This window comes from Patiria miniata, unplaced genomic scaffold (assembly GCF_015706575.1).
Source record: "Patiria miniata isolate m_02_andy unplaced genomic scaffold, ASM1570657v1 HiC_scaffold_30, whole genome shotgun sequence".
NCBI classification, from domain to species: domain Eukaryota; kingdom Metazoa; phylum Echinodermata; class Asteroidea; order Valvatida; family Asterinidae; genus Patiria; species Patiria miniata.
This window is the reverse complement of record NW_024037070.1, coordinates 3748768-3767515: the sequence shown is the minus strand read 5'-3', so window position 1 is coordinate 3767515 and position 18748 is coordinate 3748768. Positions and strand designations below refer to the sequence as shown.

The following is an 18748-nucleotide window of genomic DNA, read 5'->3' as shown; positions in this document are numbered from 1 at the left end:
AATCTTCAATTACTACATTTGTACATTTTACCCTTGACTACACGCAGACACTTCCATATGATCGTACAAAAAAAAATTGCCCCCCACCCCCAAAAAAATTCCCTACCTACCTACTCTATTTTCAAATGCGATGTAATCGGAAGCAGAACTATTTTTTGGGGCCCTAAGCAGAAAACAGTGCTTAAAATTTGTTATGGAACAATGTAAGCAAAGTACATGTAGCAATACAATGTGTATATCAGTTAGTCTGCTAATCTGTTTCTGCTCAGCAAATGTTTACTGTGATTAGCAGCTGCATAAAGAGGCCCGGACTTCGCATACATTTTACAATCTGTGCATTTTCAGGTTTATTTTTCCTTTCTCGTTTGTGCATTTTCAGCTTTTTATCTCTTTGTCATGTTTGTACACATTTGATTTGCTATCTCTTTCCTTTATACAAAAAAATCATTTCAACTTATAATTGAAAGTGTCTGTACAAATAAAAATATTTGAAAACCAAAATGCAATCTCTGTTTGTCAGAGAAACAATGAAGTTTATTTGTACAATCGTAAAAACTGATCCATGTCAGTTGTTTTTACATTAATCCAACATCAGAAATGAATGTCCACTCCGAATCTTGTATTCACATAAATTCTTAGTCAGTATTACAAAGCAGCACACTGTAAAATGGCTGCTTTTAAGTCTTGCGTGGAATTGGCAGCATCTGTGATCCTATCGACCATTTCTTGCAGCGGGCCGACGGCAGGATACTGCAAGGCAGCCACCTTGGTGGTGTTCACGGCACCGTTCAGACACTCGCAGAGGGTGTCGCTGCAGCGTATGATGCGATTGCGCACCTCCGGGTGCTGCAAGTTGTGGTGCAGCGTGTCTCCGATGAAAACCAACTTGTGGCCAATCAAGATGATGTGTTTGCTGTGGGCCACGAAGACCTTCGGGGGCTGGTTGGCCTCAATGCAGGTGAAGAACAGATCAATGGCACTGCTCAGGGTGTTGACTAGAGACTCCACGTCGTTGACGTAAAACGCCAGGATCTGTTTGTCGTTGGGCAGGAGGACCGAGGGCTGCTTGGCACCGGGGTCCGTCACAATGATCTGTTTGTTAATGAGCGGATCCTTCTTGGTGAGGTAGCCGTAATCGGCGATTGCGTCCTTGTTAGGAGGTTGGCTGGGGTCATCAGGCTGGGCGGAGGCAGGGGCGCCACCCGGAGGTAACTGGGGTAATGGTCTGGACTGGATGGCCCCTTTTGCAGGGCTCTCCTTCTCCGGAGACAGCCAGTTTGTGTTGCTGGAAGATGTCGCTGGAGGTGTCGGCAAGGGACGCTCCTGAGGATTGCTAAGGTTCCGGGCAAAGGATGGCCGGAAGAGGCTTGCTTCATTCTCCTGGACGAGGGACACAAACCGCTTCATGTCGTCAGTAACACTCCTGGCTGACAGGGCAATTTGATCCAGCTCGTTGGCTGTGCTGGAACCGGGCTTATACACCAGCTTGGAAACCTGCCAGTTCATTTCATCCAAGGCGGCATGTGATTTCACCATAGATGCATGCGACTCTCTCATGGCCTGAGCTGATTTACAGAGCTTCCCCGTCCACAGCTCTTCGCTGTGTTTAGCTGCGCCCGCAACGCACTGGTCGGAGAATTCCAGAAACTCTTCCAAGGCAACTTTGAGCTGCTTGCAAGCGGACTTGATCTCGTGAATCCGGGGCTCCAGATTAGACTGGTGGCGCCATGTGCTGCTGACGTAGCTCATGAGATACGCAATGGCCGTCTCCAATACCTGCTGCTTTTCATTTAGCAACTCCATTGCAGATGTCACGTCAAGCTCATTGCTCCTCACACCTGACTCGTCTAGATTTTCAACTGATCGAGTTAGCCGTGTCATGGACAGAAGATTCATCTTCCCGTCGATTTGATCCACAGATCCACGGTGTACTGGACTCGCGCGGCCTGATCGAGGTTGGTCCCTTGTTACCTGTGGTGGTATATCATACACGTGGTCTGCACTGTGCTGAACAGTGATTTTGGTCTTAGGGGGGCTGTCATACAGCCCCTGGGAGGGTGTGTTGGATGGGCTATCGCAGAGTTCCTTAGCGTCATTCTGAAATGACGGTCTCTTGGCAGATAAGTCATGTGCTGGTGGCACGTCATACACGTCTGTGGGATACTTTTGCCCCGGTAGGGTGTCGTACACGTCAAGGGAGTTTGCATTCTGGGCAGGGTGACCATTTGAAGAAACGGACCTCTCTGGTGATGTGGGGAACCTATCGGCTCCACTCTGCTTTGCCTGCAGAGCTGGTGGCACATCGTACACCTCAGTTGGTGACTTGGGTGGACTGTCCAAAACTTTCCCTTTCAACGGGGGCGAATCGTAAATCTCCGTCGGTAAGTTGGGATCTTTGGAGGCGGGCAATGTGTCATAGACCTCCTGCTGCTGCTGCTGCTGCTGCTGCTGCTGCTTCTTGGGTGAGTCATACAGCTCGTCAATGGACTGTTTCCGATTCCTGAAGGGAGCAGCTTCGGGCATCTTCGATGGCGACGGTGACTTACCACCTTGGAGATTGGGCGGGACGTCATAGGTGTCCTCAGCCGAGAGCTGGTGAGTGAGGACATTGCGGCTGGCACCTGGCACCGTCTGGTAACCGAGGTTCTGGGTATTGTACCCTTTGCCCTGGCCTCTGATTGGTGGCACATCGTAGTCTTCCTGTTGGTTGGCTCCTAGGGCTCGAAGGCCGCTTGGACTATCATAGATGTACGACTGACCAACTCGCATAGGGGTCTTTATCTGTAACAGGAAAGGAAAATATACAGTTGTTGAGACAAAAGGTCACCAAGATGAGTTGAAATCAATCTGTAAGTACCAGATGATATTTTCAAATTTTCAGAACGAAGTCAGCAAAGTACGTATGTATATGTATGTGTATGTACAGTATATTTCTTTTATCTCTGTTCTATCAGCTCATACATGTAACAGAATTTCGGCCAGCTGAGAAATCAATTCAGGAGATTTGCGTTAGATTATTTTAGAATTTGTAAAGGCGAACATTCGTTAAAGCCTAAAGGATAGCTTTCTGTATTTTTGTAATGTTAGTTCTTGTTTCACTAGGTCAAGTATACACAGTGTATAGACATGTAAATGTTCATTACAGTGTACGAAATACATTTTTTTTTCAAAACTAACATAATACAGGAGATGTTTCTCTTGATTACTGAAGTTTTCCCTCTGTAGTTACAGAGAATTTCATCCTCTTAAAAGGGTCTCAATTTCCAAAGGAAGAATTTCTGACTAGAAAAATCCATACTTTGACAAACAGTCATAAGCATGAAATCTGAGTCCCTCCGGACTTGATCTTCAGCCTTGGATGAGTGATATGGTGCCGGCTGATTCCACAGGAATGTAAAGGTCAGGGTTGGCACCTTGACCCTTCTCTTCTTAGTATCACCTGTGACACAGAGGAGTACTGACTATTTTCCAATCACAGGAAATTGCAGCTGTACATGTACATGTACTTTGCTATAAGAAATAATCATGTTTATCCTCATCATTGGAAAGGGTCAGAGAATGGGTAGCGTCACACTTTAAGTTTTGTTGGCCGAATTTTTATTTTGTGACAGCACACACAGATACTGCCTTCTGCGTCCAAACAATTAAACAAGGGCTTCCTTCCAATCAGTTGCGAATATGCCTGTTTCTAAAGACAGATTTATGATAAATAACAGGCACAAGAACATCCAAACAATTGACAACCAACTGAGTAGGCATAGGGTCCAAAAAACAAGAATTTTTTGAGTCTTTATCAAGAAGAGCTCGCATTGTTATCAGCCATATTTGTAAGTTCAGAATCAAGCTTTGCGTGAATGTCAGTTAACATCAACGAAGAACCGGCCCATGGCATTAGCCAAATAAAGAGGATTGTTACAGTTAAATGTAACAATATTATTGGCTTGTGGTTTCAAAAGCATATTTACAGCGTTAAAAAGATGTCTAGAATTACAACTGTTCTCCTGAATATGCAACTTTATTACAAAAGATTTCTCTTAATGAATAAAATGATTAAGTACCGGTACATGTACACTTCCACAAATGTAGGAACCTACATGTACGGAAAATGTTGGAGTCCTGCCAATGCGGTTACAATGTAATGGACTTTTGTGTGTGCGTGTCAGAGAATTGCGACAGGAGTAATTTAACCTTGCTCCCAGGATGCTGCAATATCCAATATCATTTCCTTCTCTTTGTTGTTTAAAGTGGGCATAGTACGGGGGTTGATTTTTGTAAAGCAAAGTATGGAAGAAATCTGCTTTAGTAAAACCTTCATGTACATGCCAATCATATACAGAGGAACATACATGTTCAAAAACTGTACATGTACATGTATATTCAAAATATTGGTAAAATTGAAGAATGGTTTCATGTTTTCGAATATTATGAGTAACTTATATGCATGTAATTTGACTTTTTCGTGGGTAAATTATATGACTTGGAAGGGCAAAGTACAATGTAGATGTAGAAGTGCAAAAATAATGTGTGAACTGACTGCATGAAAGAGATTTTTTTGCAAAATCAGTTAGGTTTGGGTTGCAAAGTTTGTGGTCTTCCAATTTTGTTTGTTTAACACGTTTTGTGAATGGACCGCTCTGCATTCGGCCGTCAATCCCCCTCACGTTTAGTGGGGAGTGTGGGCTAGTGGTTACGGTTCGTAACTCATGACCAGAGGGTAAGGGGTTCGAATCCAGCTGCTGGTCATATGTTAAGTCCTTGGGCAAGCCACTTCACCCCACTTGCCTCTCTCCACCCAGGAGTACAAATGGGTACCGGTATTAGCTGGGGAGTAACCTGCGATGGACTAGCATCCCATACATATTCTCAGTCGTTTCATGCTACTGAAACCGGAAATAAACGCCGGCCTGATGGGCCACATTGGCTCGTCACAGACTATTCTTCTTTTTACCTGCTCACGTTTGGATAGGGAACTTTTCCCACAGTGGCTGATCAAACTACCATGGTCACCAGACCAAATGTCAAGATCTAATTGTTCAAATTAATGCGATTTTTTGGGGGTCAAAAAAGGAAAATAAAGCTTTCAGTTTTTAAAATAAGAACTATACACAAATTCCACCCACCTTTTGGGCAGTCTGGGAAGGGGGCGGGCTGTGTGGACTCTCGTACATTCCCGCCAATATTTTCAGCCGGTTGCCGGGGGCGATGCCTTGGCGACCGTTGAGGGAGCACAGCCACCATCCTTCCAGTCCGCTGGTATTCTGCTCCAGCACGGACACGATGTCGCCTTTGCGAAAGGAGAGCTCGTCCGGAGCTTCAGCGTTGTTGTCGTACAACGCTCTGGCTAGCACATGCTGTAAGATAGGAGAAATGTGACACATTAGAATAGGGATTCTTTGCATCTAATCCTCAAGGCTTTTGTTATGTTCACTGGATTTGGCTGGATCCTGTTTATGCACATTTCATAGCGCCACAAATTTGTATTTCCCAAACCCTCCCCCCCCCCCTCTCTAAATTCTTCAAAGTTTTCTGTCTTCTACTGCCTGGGTCTAAAAACCTACATGTACATCAATGTGTACATTGTACATGTTCATGGTAAAAGGAATGCATATACACATACATGTACATGTATACCATGTACATCAAATACATGCACATGCAGTGTACATGTACCATGTGTATGTGTACATGTACATACAGTATGTACATTACATGTGCATGTACATGTATGTAAATGTTCTTATGCTGCAACAATAATGAAACATGCATGTGACACAGGTCTCTTAGTTTATACATGCACATGTACATGTTCCGTACATGTTGAAAACTAAACAATACTGAAACACAAAGTTATATGTCATATATGCACATTTTTGAAGCATCTCTGAATTCCCCCCGCCCTGTCCCACCCCCACCTCCCAATCACTTCTGGCCCTTACCGCATCATCAGCACCCTCCATGGGAACATAATCGGGCTCATCCTGAAAGAGGGCTTCTTCACCTTTGCCCTCATCAACGCCGCCGCCAGCAAATTTCATGTATTCATAATCGTACTTGGTCGTCTCTTGGGGATCCTCCATCGTTGAGGACTGTCGTTTGTCCTGAATGTACATTACTATAATCTGCAGTCACACCATTCAAAGTCAGATAATGTTACAAATGTATGACTCTCCCCGATGCTTGACACAGCTGTTGATTTTCCTGAGGAGCCTACTAGGCTGGCTGTTGATTCACTAGAGGGTGGTAACTCAATTTCCTTGGCAATTTTCAGAAACTTTGCTTATTCCATGTATCCTGTTGCCGTTCTGTAAAGTATTTGCACCTGTAGATGGACACACACGTTATACAGCATGCACAGGCAGATCTGTGGTTTATCTTTGTTGATTTACAAGGCACTACACAGACTCTGGTGCAAAATCATGGGAAAAGTGAACGCTGTTTATTCTCCAAACAACTCTACTCCTCTGTTCTGCACGACTGACTTGCCTCAATTGGCAGGACTTTTTGTAGGAGCCAATTTACGACCTCACGAACAAAACAGCTCAGAAGTGGAGAATGCTGAGAGCAGTAAGCCCTCTTCTATGAAAGGTTAACAGACCTTGGCTGTGTTATGAACACTCATGCGTACAACATTCCAACACATGCACCAGGTTACAATGCGATAGCTCATCACTGAATCACAAGTGTATTTTTGTAGGTATGCACTGTACATGTACTGACGGCTCACCCTGCACACACTGTGCTGCAGCAAGAGTGCACTCTAGCTTGCCAAGAAATACCACAAGAGTATTTGAAGATCAGCTGTTTTACTTGGAGACTGTTCACCGGGGTTGGTTCATCTAATCTGCATTTCAATTGAGCCCAAAATATCCAACCAGTTATCCAATGTTTCTGGAGTTTTGTGCAGGGTCCTTCAGATTATACAACATGAACTTTTGACCACTTGGCGAGAGCCTTGCAGCTCCTAGCAATGTCCTGCCTTAGAGATTGGCAGACAACAACCTAAAGTGCGGCCAGAAATCCTTTATAAATGTCCGCAAAGTCAGGAAGTCACGGTCGCGTCTCGCCTTCCAACTTTTAGACACCGCACATCCATACCATGAATCACACAAACGCTGTCAACATGCATCTTCATTCCCAGAATAAAAGCCCACCCTTTATATGCCAATTACGTGCAAAACAAAAGGCTGTGGTTACTATGTTGTGCCAGCGTGTGACTAATGAACCCCCTTCCTGTGATGTCACAGCAGTCTTGACCAATCGGTGTTCAAGTCTAAGTAGAACGCTTCCTGTCCTGTGTCTAGTCCACTCTGATCACCAATAAACAAGATCAATAAAATGGCGGTTCTACGATGGCACACATGTACATGTACCAGTACATGTAAAAAAAAACCCAAAAAACTTGTTTGTTGCATGTTAAAATAATTACCCCTTAATCACTTTCACATCTCACTTATTACGAGACGTTCATGTGTTACCGTTTCAAAAACAAACTACCGGTACATATGGTTTCGTCACTGATTGAGTTAACAAGGTCTGTGACTTCAGTAATTTTACTTTTTATTATTGATGACTAAATGTCCTGTACAACTGTGAATAATAAAAAATACAAGGGGAAAAAAAAAAAAAGATGAGAAGAACAATAATCAGTTGGAGTTTCACAAACAAGTCTTTTCTTAGGAAATGCCGTGGAGACAATCCTGGGAGGAAACGACAGCGAAGTAAGGAAGGAAGGAAATTGTTGTTATGTGGTGACCTGTACAAACAGGGATGCACACTGCACATGCTTCCAAGTGGTGACTCGGGAACGGAACTCAACTCAAACTATTGAGATTTGTTGATTTTGTAGACAACGTTATTCAACTAAGTTGTATCACTAACTCAACCAAACCCTTCACATTATGACAGTACAGAGTGAATTTTGGTTGAGACTATAAGACGCATTCCCAGTGCTATTTTCGAGTTTCATCCCCACATTTAGACTGCTTTTCTAAATCGCTATTTTTTGAAAAATACAAAAGTTAGTCACTTTTGAATGAGACATCGACCAAAAAGAGACACCCGAAAGAGTGGGGAAAAAAAGGTTTTTTGCTTGCAATAAAACATACAAGTTGAAAATTTAATAGAAAAAAATTGAGCACAGGGAACGTAACGATAAGACCAGCACCCGGCGATTGTGTAGAGACTTAAGTTCAAGGAAGTCTCAATTTTCTTCATCGTCATGAACAAGATCCTTGCAAGTACTATGTACTATGACCATACTTGTACATGAAGGGCCAAGAAATGGATAGCATTGTTTACAAGAATTATTGTGGACATGGGCACGCCAGGATTTTTTCTAAAGGGGGGCAAAATGTTTTTGATGGAATGTTTTTAATGATCTGATGCAGTTTTAGATTTCAATATCATCTGGTATTGGATTCAGAACATTTGATGAATGAGTCACGTTTCATGTGTTGCTAAGTCTTACCTGATCATGCAGCTTTAAAACAAAACCCAAATAAAAAAAAAATTAAATTATTTTTCGAAAAGTTCCTGGCAGGATCTTTCTCAACGGGAAAAAAACTTTTTAAAGTCTCTGGGTAAATGTAATATTCAAGGACTATATTGGTTTTTATTTTTTGAGGGGGGGGGGGGGCATGATGAGCTTAGAGGTTGATGAACTTGAAAAAGTCCACCAAAATCCACCAGCACCAGTGGTGGATTTCAATGGATTTGGTCCTGAAGCAAATGTGAATCAGAGTGAGTGATGGATTTTGACAGACATTGTCTCAGGGCTCGATTTACCCGGGTGCACGCATGCACCAGTGCATGTAGATTTTTGCATGTGCACGTAGCTATTTTACTGAGCATGCACGACGTGCATGTAACTTTTTTAGCCACCAAAATACTCATTTCATGCATATAATTTACCAGTGAGTGAGAATAAGAATAAAGTTTGTTGAATACTTGACCAGATAGTGTACAAACGTGTTATTTATTTTATAAATCCATAAATTATTCCTCGCACCATGCTCGCACAGTGGCAGCAGATTCAGAGTACGAGGTAAAATTTCGCACGATATCGACGTCCTACAACCCCCTCCGATCATGCATGTGATTTATCACGTGATACATGCTGCGGATAATTTGGTATCACACTGATGCTCCGGGCATTCCTTATGTCCGGATCATAAGTGTGATTCCAAATTATTAGCTGCGTTTATCACGTGGTCTCGTTATTGACCAATCAGACGCCGCCTATCATATGTGCCACATGAAGCCGACGGGTAGCTCGGAGGGCTCCGATAATTTTGCACGCAAATGACCCTGGGGCTGGGTACTCGTCCAGGGTCATTTGTCAGGGTCACTTGTCAGGTTAAAATCTAATTTCTACACGTTCGTATGGGTCTTCATCGACGGCACATTTCGTCGAAATGACACATCCTGAACACGCGGGAAGGCAAATTTAGATTTCTAGGCGAGTACTGAACATACTAAAATTATGTATGGCGGATCGATTTCGCCACGTTCGAAATGCCACAACAGCGTGGCGTTGTATACAACGCCACGTTCACGGGTCTAGGCTTGGCAATGACAGTGATAGAGCAAAAAAGGCTATGTACTGTACTGTCTGTCGAAAGTTCCATAAATCAAAGAGAAAGAATGCCTTCAGAGAAGCAGACGGGTGTAAGTCAATTATGGTGCATGTGGGTTTTTCTTGGTGCATGTAGGTTTTTTGGTCTACATGCACCAGTGCATGCCACTTTTTTTTTGTAAATGTATCGAGCCCTGCATTGTCTTCTACTCAGTAAAACCATCAGGTTACAGTATGTAGTTCAGACAGGTTATCGGTCAGACTGATGGTCAACCATGTGGGGGGGATGCCTAGACTGACCAGTAAGCAATGACACACACACACACACTTCCTGTTCCGGGGTTTGGCTGTGGTCAGGGATACTGGACAATCACAAAGTCCAGTCTTCCTACCGTAGCTTGCTGACCAAAACTCAACTTTGCTCTACTGTGGACTCAAAGGCACACACGCTGCCAGACCAGTATGTGCAGCACTTGATGGTACATGTATGTTTAACAGTGGATTCTATTGCATTGTGCAGTGAACCCAGTGCATACAAGCCTTGGTACCAAGCAATTACCCTGCTAAATGCAACAAATTGCAACAGTGGATTCTGTTGCATTGTGCAGTGAACCGAGTGCATACCAGCCTTGGCACCAAGCAGTGACCCTGCTAAATGCAACCAACTGCAACAGTGGATTCTGTTGCACTGTGCAGTGAACCCAGTGCATACCAGCCTTGGTACCAAGCAATTACCCTGCTAAATGCAACCAAATGCAACAGTGGATTCTGTTGCATCACTGTAGGAATAATGAGCAGTTACCCTGCTAAATGCAACAAAGCACAGGGACTTGAGTTGGCTGCTAAATATTCAACAACTTTTTGTGTTGCTTTTTGTTGCATTTAGCAGGGTGAGGGTTAATGTTTTTTTATTACATGTATTTTGAATGATCTAGAATCAATGAAGTCATACAGTATACTCTCCCCTGTTGTTGGCTAGGAAAATAAACTAATTCTAGTACCACAACCATCGCTCTCCCATAAGATGAGGTCATCCCACGGACAGACAAACAGAAACCTTAAGCTCTAAATCTAGTTCAGTTTTCACATCCCAACCTTTCAACACAAATAACCGCTCTCTGAAAGCAGCAAACAGGAAGACTGCTATTATTCGCTTCACAACAACTAGAGGAAGTTCTGAATATACAGCCACGGGAAATTGAATTCCAGAATACAGAACACAGGTACATCCGCTAAGAGAATAGGCCTACTAATTGTGCAAAATGTGCACATGAACTTAAAAACATGTGGTTCAATGCCAAAGACATTGATCCAGTTGTGGGAAGCAACTGACAATGCGGTTCCCACTTTACGGTATTTTCCGGTACGTGGTCATCCCTGAATTGTGGGTTCTAAGTAGAATGTATCCGTGTATGTACATGTAGGTGTTTGTCTTTTTTGTACTCACTAATAGTAAACGAATGTACATGTTGTTATGTAGACAGAAATTATAGTCCAAAATAAAAAGTACAAAGCTTTACTATAAACTTGCTACGATTTGGCCTTAGAATGGAAAATTGCTGAAGTGAATGTACAGAATGCAAGAATGCAAGATTTCAAGAATTGTGTACAAAAACAGAGTCAATTTTTGGGTGTAAAACAGAGCATACCCCTGTATGTAAACATAGGCGGGCCGTCACAGCATTATGGGGAAGTTTTTTTGTCAGGGGAAGTTTTTGTCAGGCAAATTAGGACCAAGTTATGGGGACTTTCTGCTGTCCCCATAGTGTCTTCAGTCCCCATAATGGGACAACATGTGTGTACTAGTCCCCACAACTACGAAACAAGAATCGTTGTACCCACATGTTTCTCGGGGAACCATTAAATTTAGTGCATTAGTGACAACAAAACCACCAAAAAAGTTTGGAAATATGCAGATAAAAACAAAAACTTTAAAGTTAAAGGGAAAATACAACATTTGCAAACATCGAAAAATAAAACTACCAAGTTGTTATGAAATACCTTACTAGGATGTTGGTAAATGACAGTCTAAAGCATCCTGTAAAATTAGGGCACCTGGTGTGAGGTCATTTTCAAGAAAAATGGTACTTTTGTATACATTTCCAACGGTGGTCGGCCGACCACTGTTGGAAAAAACCTAACTGTTTTTCAACTACTGATCCAAATTTACCGGTTTTTTTTTCAGTCCAAATTTTGTTTGCTATTGGTTCCATGTTGATGAGCGGGTGCAGGCCAGCTACATGTACTGTAGACTGGTTCCCTTACATTTACCTTTACAATTTTCCGGCATTTTTGATCCGTTTAATCCGTTTAGGGAACCAGACTACTTGAATTTTTTGTTTTTCTTGGTTTTCCAGCATTTTCAAACACAAAACTTCAAACAAGTCAGTGTAACAATATTTGATCTATTAACCCCCCCAAATACATGTAGTTCATTTCTGAAAATTACAGCAAAAGCCAATAATGTACATTCCCTTTAAGGCACAATGTTGGAAAATCTTCTGAAATGCTTTTAACAATTGCAATATTCTGTCATTGAGTCGTTTCCCTTTTCACATTTCTCAACTAGTGACGGCATCCTGCCCTAAAGTGTAAGCGACTTAAAGGGAATATACATCATTTGCTTTTGCTGTAATTTTCAGAAATGGGTGGAATTGGGGGGTCGGAAATATAAAGCAAATATAGTTACACTAACTTTTTGGAGGTTTTGGGTTCGAAAATGCTATAAAAACCAAGAAAAACGATCATTTTCCTGTAGTCTGGTTCCCTGACTCCATATAAGAAGAAACAGAGCAGTTTACATACATTGGGGGAATTGTAAGGTCAGGGAACCAGTCTAGCTGGCTCGTACCCGTTTATAGGTTTGTAATCGATTGCAAACAAGTGCAATGGTCAATTGGGGCCAGTATTTGATAAAAAGCCAGTTGTTTCCAACGCTGATCGGCCGATCAGCGTTGGAAATTGATACAAAAATACCACTTTTCTTGAAAATGACAGTATACCAGGTGCCATAATTTTACAGGATGCTTTAGACTGTCATTTACCAACATCCTGTTAAGGTATTTCGCAAAAACTTGATAGTTTTATTTTTCGTTGTTTGCAAATGTTGTATATTCCCTTTAACAAAGATGCAAAGTGTACAGTGCACTGCAATGCCATTCACAAATACCAGTAAATCCTGAGCTTGTTAACAACAGAGGGCGCTATGCTGTTAAGCCAATACAAAACCTTTGGTTTCTACATGTTTGTATAGGTTTGCTACACTTACATGTTTTAAAAAGCACCACAGAGGTTGGAGACCAAACTAAAATACATGTGCACAATGTACCGGTACCAATTAAAATTGAAAATTGTATTGTAAAAGTTTTCTGCCGAAAGTCACTAAATGGGCAACCATTTGGGCCAGTCATCCAATAACTAAATTGAATTGACACTCTGTACTTGTTGTCCACAAAGGTACACAAAATAATTGTAAGCTTTGCCTTCAAAACCAAATTTTGTTTCAGAAGAGCAAATTCCATCAAGTCTGTTGTAAATTGGGCAAAAAGGAAAATCACTAGTCCCTATAATTAAACCGTCCCTAAAAATTCATCATATAATTATGTACATTCCAAAGGATAGTCTATCTCCGGCAGGAATTCCAGCTATTGTCAACATGGCCTGCATTGTTGTCCGTTCCCGAGTCAATATTTGCCAGCCGGCCTTTCAATTATTGTTTGCGTGTTTCTTTGTGCCCATATATATTCATCACTCAGAACAGAATTGGAACACCGCAATCCTAGACAAACATGTTTTGATGGAGATGTCAGAATTGCGCTTACTCCATATCAAATTAATATCAGAACCAGGATCACATTGTATATTATTTCTGGGCCTGTCTGGTCGGCCGATCATGCGGAGACGGTGTTGTGATGAGATGTTATCATTAAATTTCCCCTCCATCTGTTACAAGTAGACGCAGGGGTCGGGTGCACTTGGCCTCCGACTCAAGGACTAATCTGTTAGTCTCCTAAAGACGAGTTTTATCAAACTGCTTGTGTTAATCTTATGCAAGGGAGATTATTTATATTCGTCCCACGTGTATTGCATCTATGTTTGTCTGATTTTAGTCTATCACTGTTGTTAATGGAACAGGTTTCTTTAGGCATCTCCTACCGGTAAATGCCCTAGGCTTCGGAAGATGCCTTCATAATTGCCACTCAGTTTAGGCCTACATGTACTGTTCTTTCCGCATTACTTTTCTTAGTACTATTACTTGTATTTAAATTTCTCTTTGTTATACTATTTCATATGTTTTGGCATTTTTATAAATGTTGATTGAAATGAAATGAAAACGAATCAATCCTTTGGTTTTTCTCACAAATTGAGTCAACTAGATCTTCGTAATGTTGTTTCTGTTGGAAATGCTTTCCCGCTTATCTCCTTCACTGTGCATTCAGTACAGTGCACTACATGTACGTTACTTTCTAAAGGAAGGTTTAATAATTAGTATAATAGAATTTAACAACCAAAACAAGAAGCCATATTGAGGTGACACCATGTAGCGCATACAATAACATGTACATGTCACAATTTTGCAGTGAATGTTGGACCAGTGGATTCAAAAGTTGCATTTTACAATTTTTGGCAGTTTGGGTCCTTTGTAACAAAATGTTGCTGCAGACCTTTGCAAGCCCTTTGCATAGATTTATCACTGGTTTGGAAACCCTGCCTCAAATAAAGTGACCTTCCACAAATGGACCTGACCTTCTGACTAATCAGAAAGCCACCTGCAATGGCAACAGTTTGGCCCAACTTTTGTCAAGTTTGTTCATGGCAGAGGGGCCGTCAGCACATGACCTTCAGACCCAACTGGAAATTTACGATGAGAAGAAACCTTTGCTTGCCCCTAGTGCCTATATGACATTCCATTTGGGTTATTTGTTTTGAATTTGACGGCAGAAGGCTTGCTCGTAAAAATCTTCATGGACGCAATATGTTTTTGAAATAAGGAAAAGTTAAGGTCAACTGGCAGAGATATTACAATGTGCGACTGTCTCGTCTCAAGATGAAAGGTTGTGGTTTAGGTGGCATCATAGAGCTGTACTTGTACAATGATGTACATGTACATGTACATGTACATGAGATTCTTTGTCTTCACAATAATACAGTCCTACTTCTACTTTTGAAAGCTGTAAATTCTGTGCCCAAATTCATGGGGTTGCTCAATACAGAAATGATCACAGCCAAATTATCCAGCAATGTACATGTACAGTACTATTCCTTGTACATGTATGCTTGTACATGTACATGTACATGTACATTGTACCTGGTTCTTTAGCTCACCTACAGTGCAATATGAATTCAGTCTGGATATTTGGATGGCTAAACCATGAATATGAGGATGAAATGTACATGAACATTGTACGTGTGCTAACTCGAGTAAGGTTTTACAACAAATATCCCCACAGCTGGCCAATTCCACCAGCTGTTGCCATGACTCATTTTGAGGCAAATACCAGTAAGTTCCTGTGAAACTCGGTGAACCTAAACGTGGGTGACATCAGCAAGGATCTTACTAATATCATAACAAGGTTCACACAGTATGGGTACAAAAGTCCAGACAATTCCTGTACCGCACTACAAATGTGGGGGTGTACGGAGGGTTATGTCAGGCCTTTGGAATGTGCACAGTCTAAAAGTTCAGCACAGAGCTCTTCCCATCCACCCCTCCCCCTTGAAACTGAAACTCAGGGGGCAGTGGGTTCACCTTGTTAGACTTTTTTGGATGACCCAATTACTATGTTTGACTGTAGGAGTTCTGTTTATTTTCCTACAAAGCGTGTTTGTTTGGGTTGCAGTTGATAGTGTTTAACAGGTAGCTGACAAAAGATGATTCACACAACTGTTCTGTTTCAGTTTGAAACAATGTATTGATACATGTAATGGCCTAGATTTGGCTCAATATCAGAAGTTTTAAAAGTGAGGGGGGGGGGGAGGGATGAATGCATGTTGCAGATAACCTTGTTGAGCAATACATGTTGTGTTATTGACGGTGTTGTCCACTGCTAAATGAAATTGAACTCCTAGAAGAACCTATTTTATTCAGGGCCCTACTGGCTGACCCATCACCCACTTTCTTGAAAACCCTAAAATACTTTTGGTTATAGAACATGCCTACCCAAAACAGCTCTACTGCGGCTCCAGTAAAGTACCTCGCCCTGCCCCTTTGGTTCTGTACATTGCAGATCATGACCTTTCCTTGAACAATGTCCACTCTTGTTCAGATTCTTGCCGCATTCCCAAGGCACCTATTTGTTCCCAAGTATAAATGACTGCACCCCCTTTACATGTAGGCCCAAAGCACTATCATGTCCTCACCATGTAAATGTGCTAAATGATACAGTAACAATGAACAAGAAATACAAAAAAAACGTAACTAAATAAGGAATAAATGCATGAGCTTACAAACATGAATTTTATTTTTATAGTACCCCCCCCCCCCCCAAAGCCCTCAATGCCACTCGTCTAATGTACTGTACATTGTGGGATTCCCTAAAAGATTCTCCTACAAAAGTACAAAATGTAGTAGCTGACAAATGGCCAAACACCCCACTATTTTAATGGTTCTTTTCTTACACAAGCCAGAATAAACTCCACCAGCAGGACTACACAATAACTGACGACTATAAGAAGGTTAAATCCAAAAATCGCCCACAGGAAAAACACCCCACACAATACTTTAGCTGTACTGAAATATTTACTCGTTTTCCACTTCAAACTTCATTCCAAAGAGTCCGCGCATGTGTATACAATAGGATTTGATCGAAACAAGATTCTTTCGAGCTCATGGGAAAATTTCTGGGTTCTTTTGGCTTCTGCTGAGTTAGGTCAGAGATTATGGATTTCAAGGTTTTTAGGTCAGGATCCAGCAATGGGCAACTCCCATGTCAGGGTCGGTGAAACGAATGGGGATGTTTTTTCAGCGGATTCCTTAGGGTCTTGGTCCATTTTACAGCGCAAAAAATGCCTGAAGACTGTAGTCTGTAGTACAGTGTCAAAGTACGTTATTTGGGGAGAGCTGCTTGAGACAAGTTAGGGAAAGTTTGAAAACTTTGTAGGATATTACCATGTTTACACAATTCTGTGCTCAGCCAGTAGCCACAGTAACAAAGGATTTTTCGTAATGAGTAATGTTTACAAGTTGTTCATGACAAAATGTTCTGATTCAAGTTTTATGTACGGTAAGACCAAAAAAAAATGTTCTGCTTCCGATTACAATGTACATGACATTTGAAAATAGGGTAGGTAGGTAGGGGATTTTTTATGTTGGCAATTTTTTGTAATCGATCATATGGAAGTGTCTGCGTGTAGTCAAGGGTACATACATGTATGTAAATGGTTTTCGGGTTTTCCCCCTCATTTTCCCCCCCCCCCCAAAAAAAAATGAGGGTAGGGGTTGTCAAAAGGGTAGGGCCCAAGTGTAAATTCACTGTAACCCTAGCCTGTACATGTACATGTTTATGTACATGTACAATGTATGTAAAAATAGTGATGGCAAAGAGACGTACAATGTACATCAATTGAATTTGAGTTCAGCATATCTGTACATTTGCTCCCAATACAATTGTCCATTTTTAGAGAGCTGTTTTGGCTTGCACAACTACAACATGTATAGATGTACCGGTAGATACCGGTATTTAATGCAATGTACATATAAACAGATACATCAGTGATTAGTAGACTGGATAAGACAACAAAAAAAAGACCATTCATCTGAAATTCAAGTCTGAAACTAAACGTACAAATATTCTGATTGTACTGAGCCTTCCCATTTTTACAGTTCCCAAAGTACATGTACATGTATAACAACTCCATTATCACCATGTACCGGTAACACATCTCTGTCTGGATATGGTACCGGTACATGTAGTACTAGTATGGTATATGTAGTATGGTATGGTATATGTACTTTTTGTTTCATGACAGAAAATTTTGCGTGATGAGTCCCATCCATTGGCCTTCCCATAGCACACAGCTATTCACAACTTTTTTTCGTGGAAATGGTTCCCAAAGCCTTTTGGTAAACACAGGTTCACGCAAGGGCAAACATCCCACTCTAAATTTAGACAATACCATGTTTTCTTGTTTGCAAGTAACCTCAACCACATCAAGTTTTGTGGTGTGTCTCCCACTGTTAGTGTTACAATCCCACTGAAAACAATTTGCATGTATTTCTCACAATTATTATCAACCCAGGAAAACCAGAACCATTTCGTGGAACACCCCATCTCTTCACCTTTCAAGGTCTTTACTTGTATTACCAGTCAAATCAATTGTACACTTTACTAGATTATAAAACTCCCTGCACATAGATCTACATTTGTAATGACAATATTAAACTGTTGGGCCAGATTGCAAGTACGTTGAGGGCTTGTTTGATAAGAGTACATATAGATGATCTACATGTAACAAGACTCATTATGCTGGACAAAACTTTGCTCTTATTGTCACAACCGCCACTTGTGAATTGTGTTCCTTGTCCCATAAAAAGAACAAAAAGGAAACGACTATTTGTTTTTATTGGGTCTAACTTGGTTTGTATACTACTGGCCTGTTATAAAACTAGGCCAGTCATAACACAGACACAGCTGCCTATTAAACCAAAACGGTAATTAGCACCTCATTAAAACTGTCTGCTGTTTGTTGACACAATCTGAGCTTAACTGTAATGCTCTACTGGTTGTCCCATGAAGGAATGCTACCCCTGGTAGTCCCAAAGGAACAAGATTCTGTTTCTAATAAATTCAAAGTAGAGGCCAAGCTTGGGCTGTCGTTATTAAGCCACTGTCCCATCCACAAAATGTTCTTTATCTGAACTCCAAATACCGGTATATGCAACGACCAGTCCAAGCTTCACGCTTCAGGTTTGTGGTAAACAAACTTCTGCTTGCACATGGTCACGTGTACATGTACATGTACTTCTTGAAGATGTTTGTATGAACATGTACACCTACAGCTTTAGCAATCTATCCAGTCAGATTAGATTGTAGTCATTTGAAAATGTTTTATCAGAATACAAAAAGGCATACAACTGTTGGAATTATTGAAAGGACAGCTGCTTGTTTTAGCACCCAGATAAAGAAAAAATGCTTGAGTGACGTTGTGATAACAACTGATAAATAATTCCGGGAA

The 18748-nt window shown here is 41.4% G+C and overlaps 1 protein-coding gene across 3 annotated transcripts in view; it reads right to left on the bottom strand.

Annotated features, from left to right (window-relative positions):
• Positions 1 to 84: 84 nt before the first annotated feature.
• Positions 85 to 18748, bottom strand: part of LOC119739143 (breast cancer anti-estrogen resistance protein 1-like) — a 45102-nt gene continuing 26438 nt past the window's right edge. For 2 of the 3 annotated variants that reach the window (XM_038213971.1, XM_038213972.1), the window contains 2 exons: positions 5121 to 5351; positions 85 to 2781 (listed from right to left, as the gene is read on the bottom strand). In XM_038213971.1, coding sequence (XP_038069899.1) covers positions 646 to 2781; positions 5121 to 5351 — 2367 coding nt within the window. In that variant the 3' untranslated portion in view covers positions 85 to 645. Of the gene's footprint in view, positions 2782 to 5120; positions 5352 to 5936; positions 7263 to 18748 lie in introns of those variants that run through there. The other variant, XM_038213970.1, reaches the window with a different exon arrangement.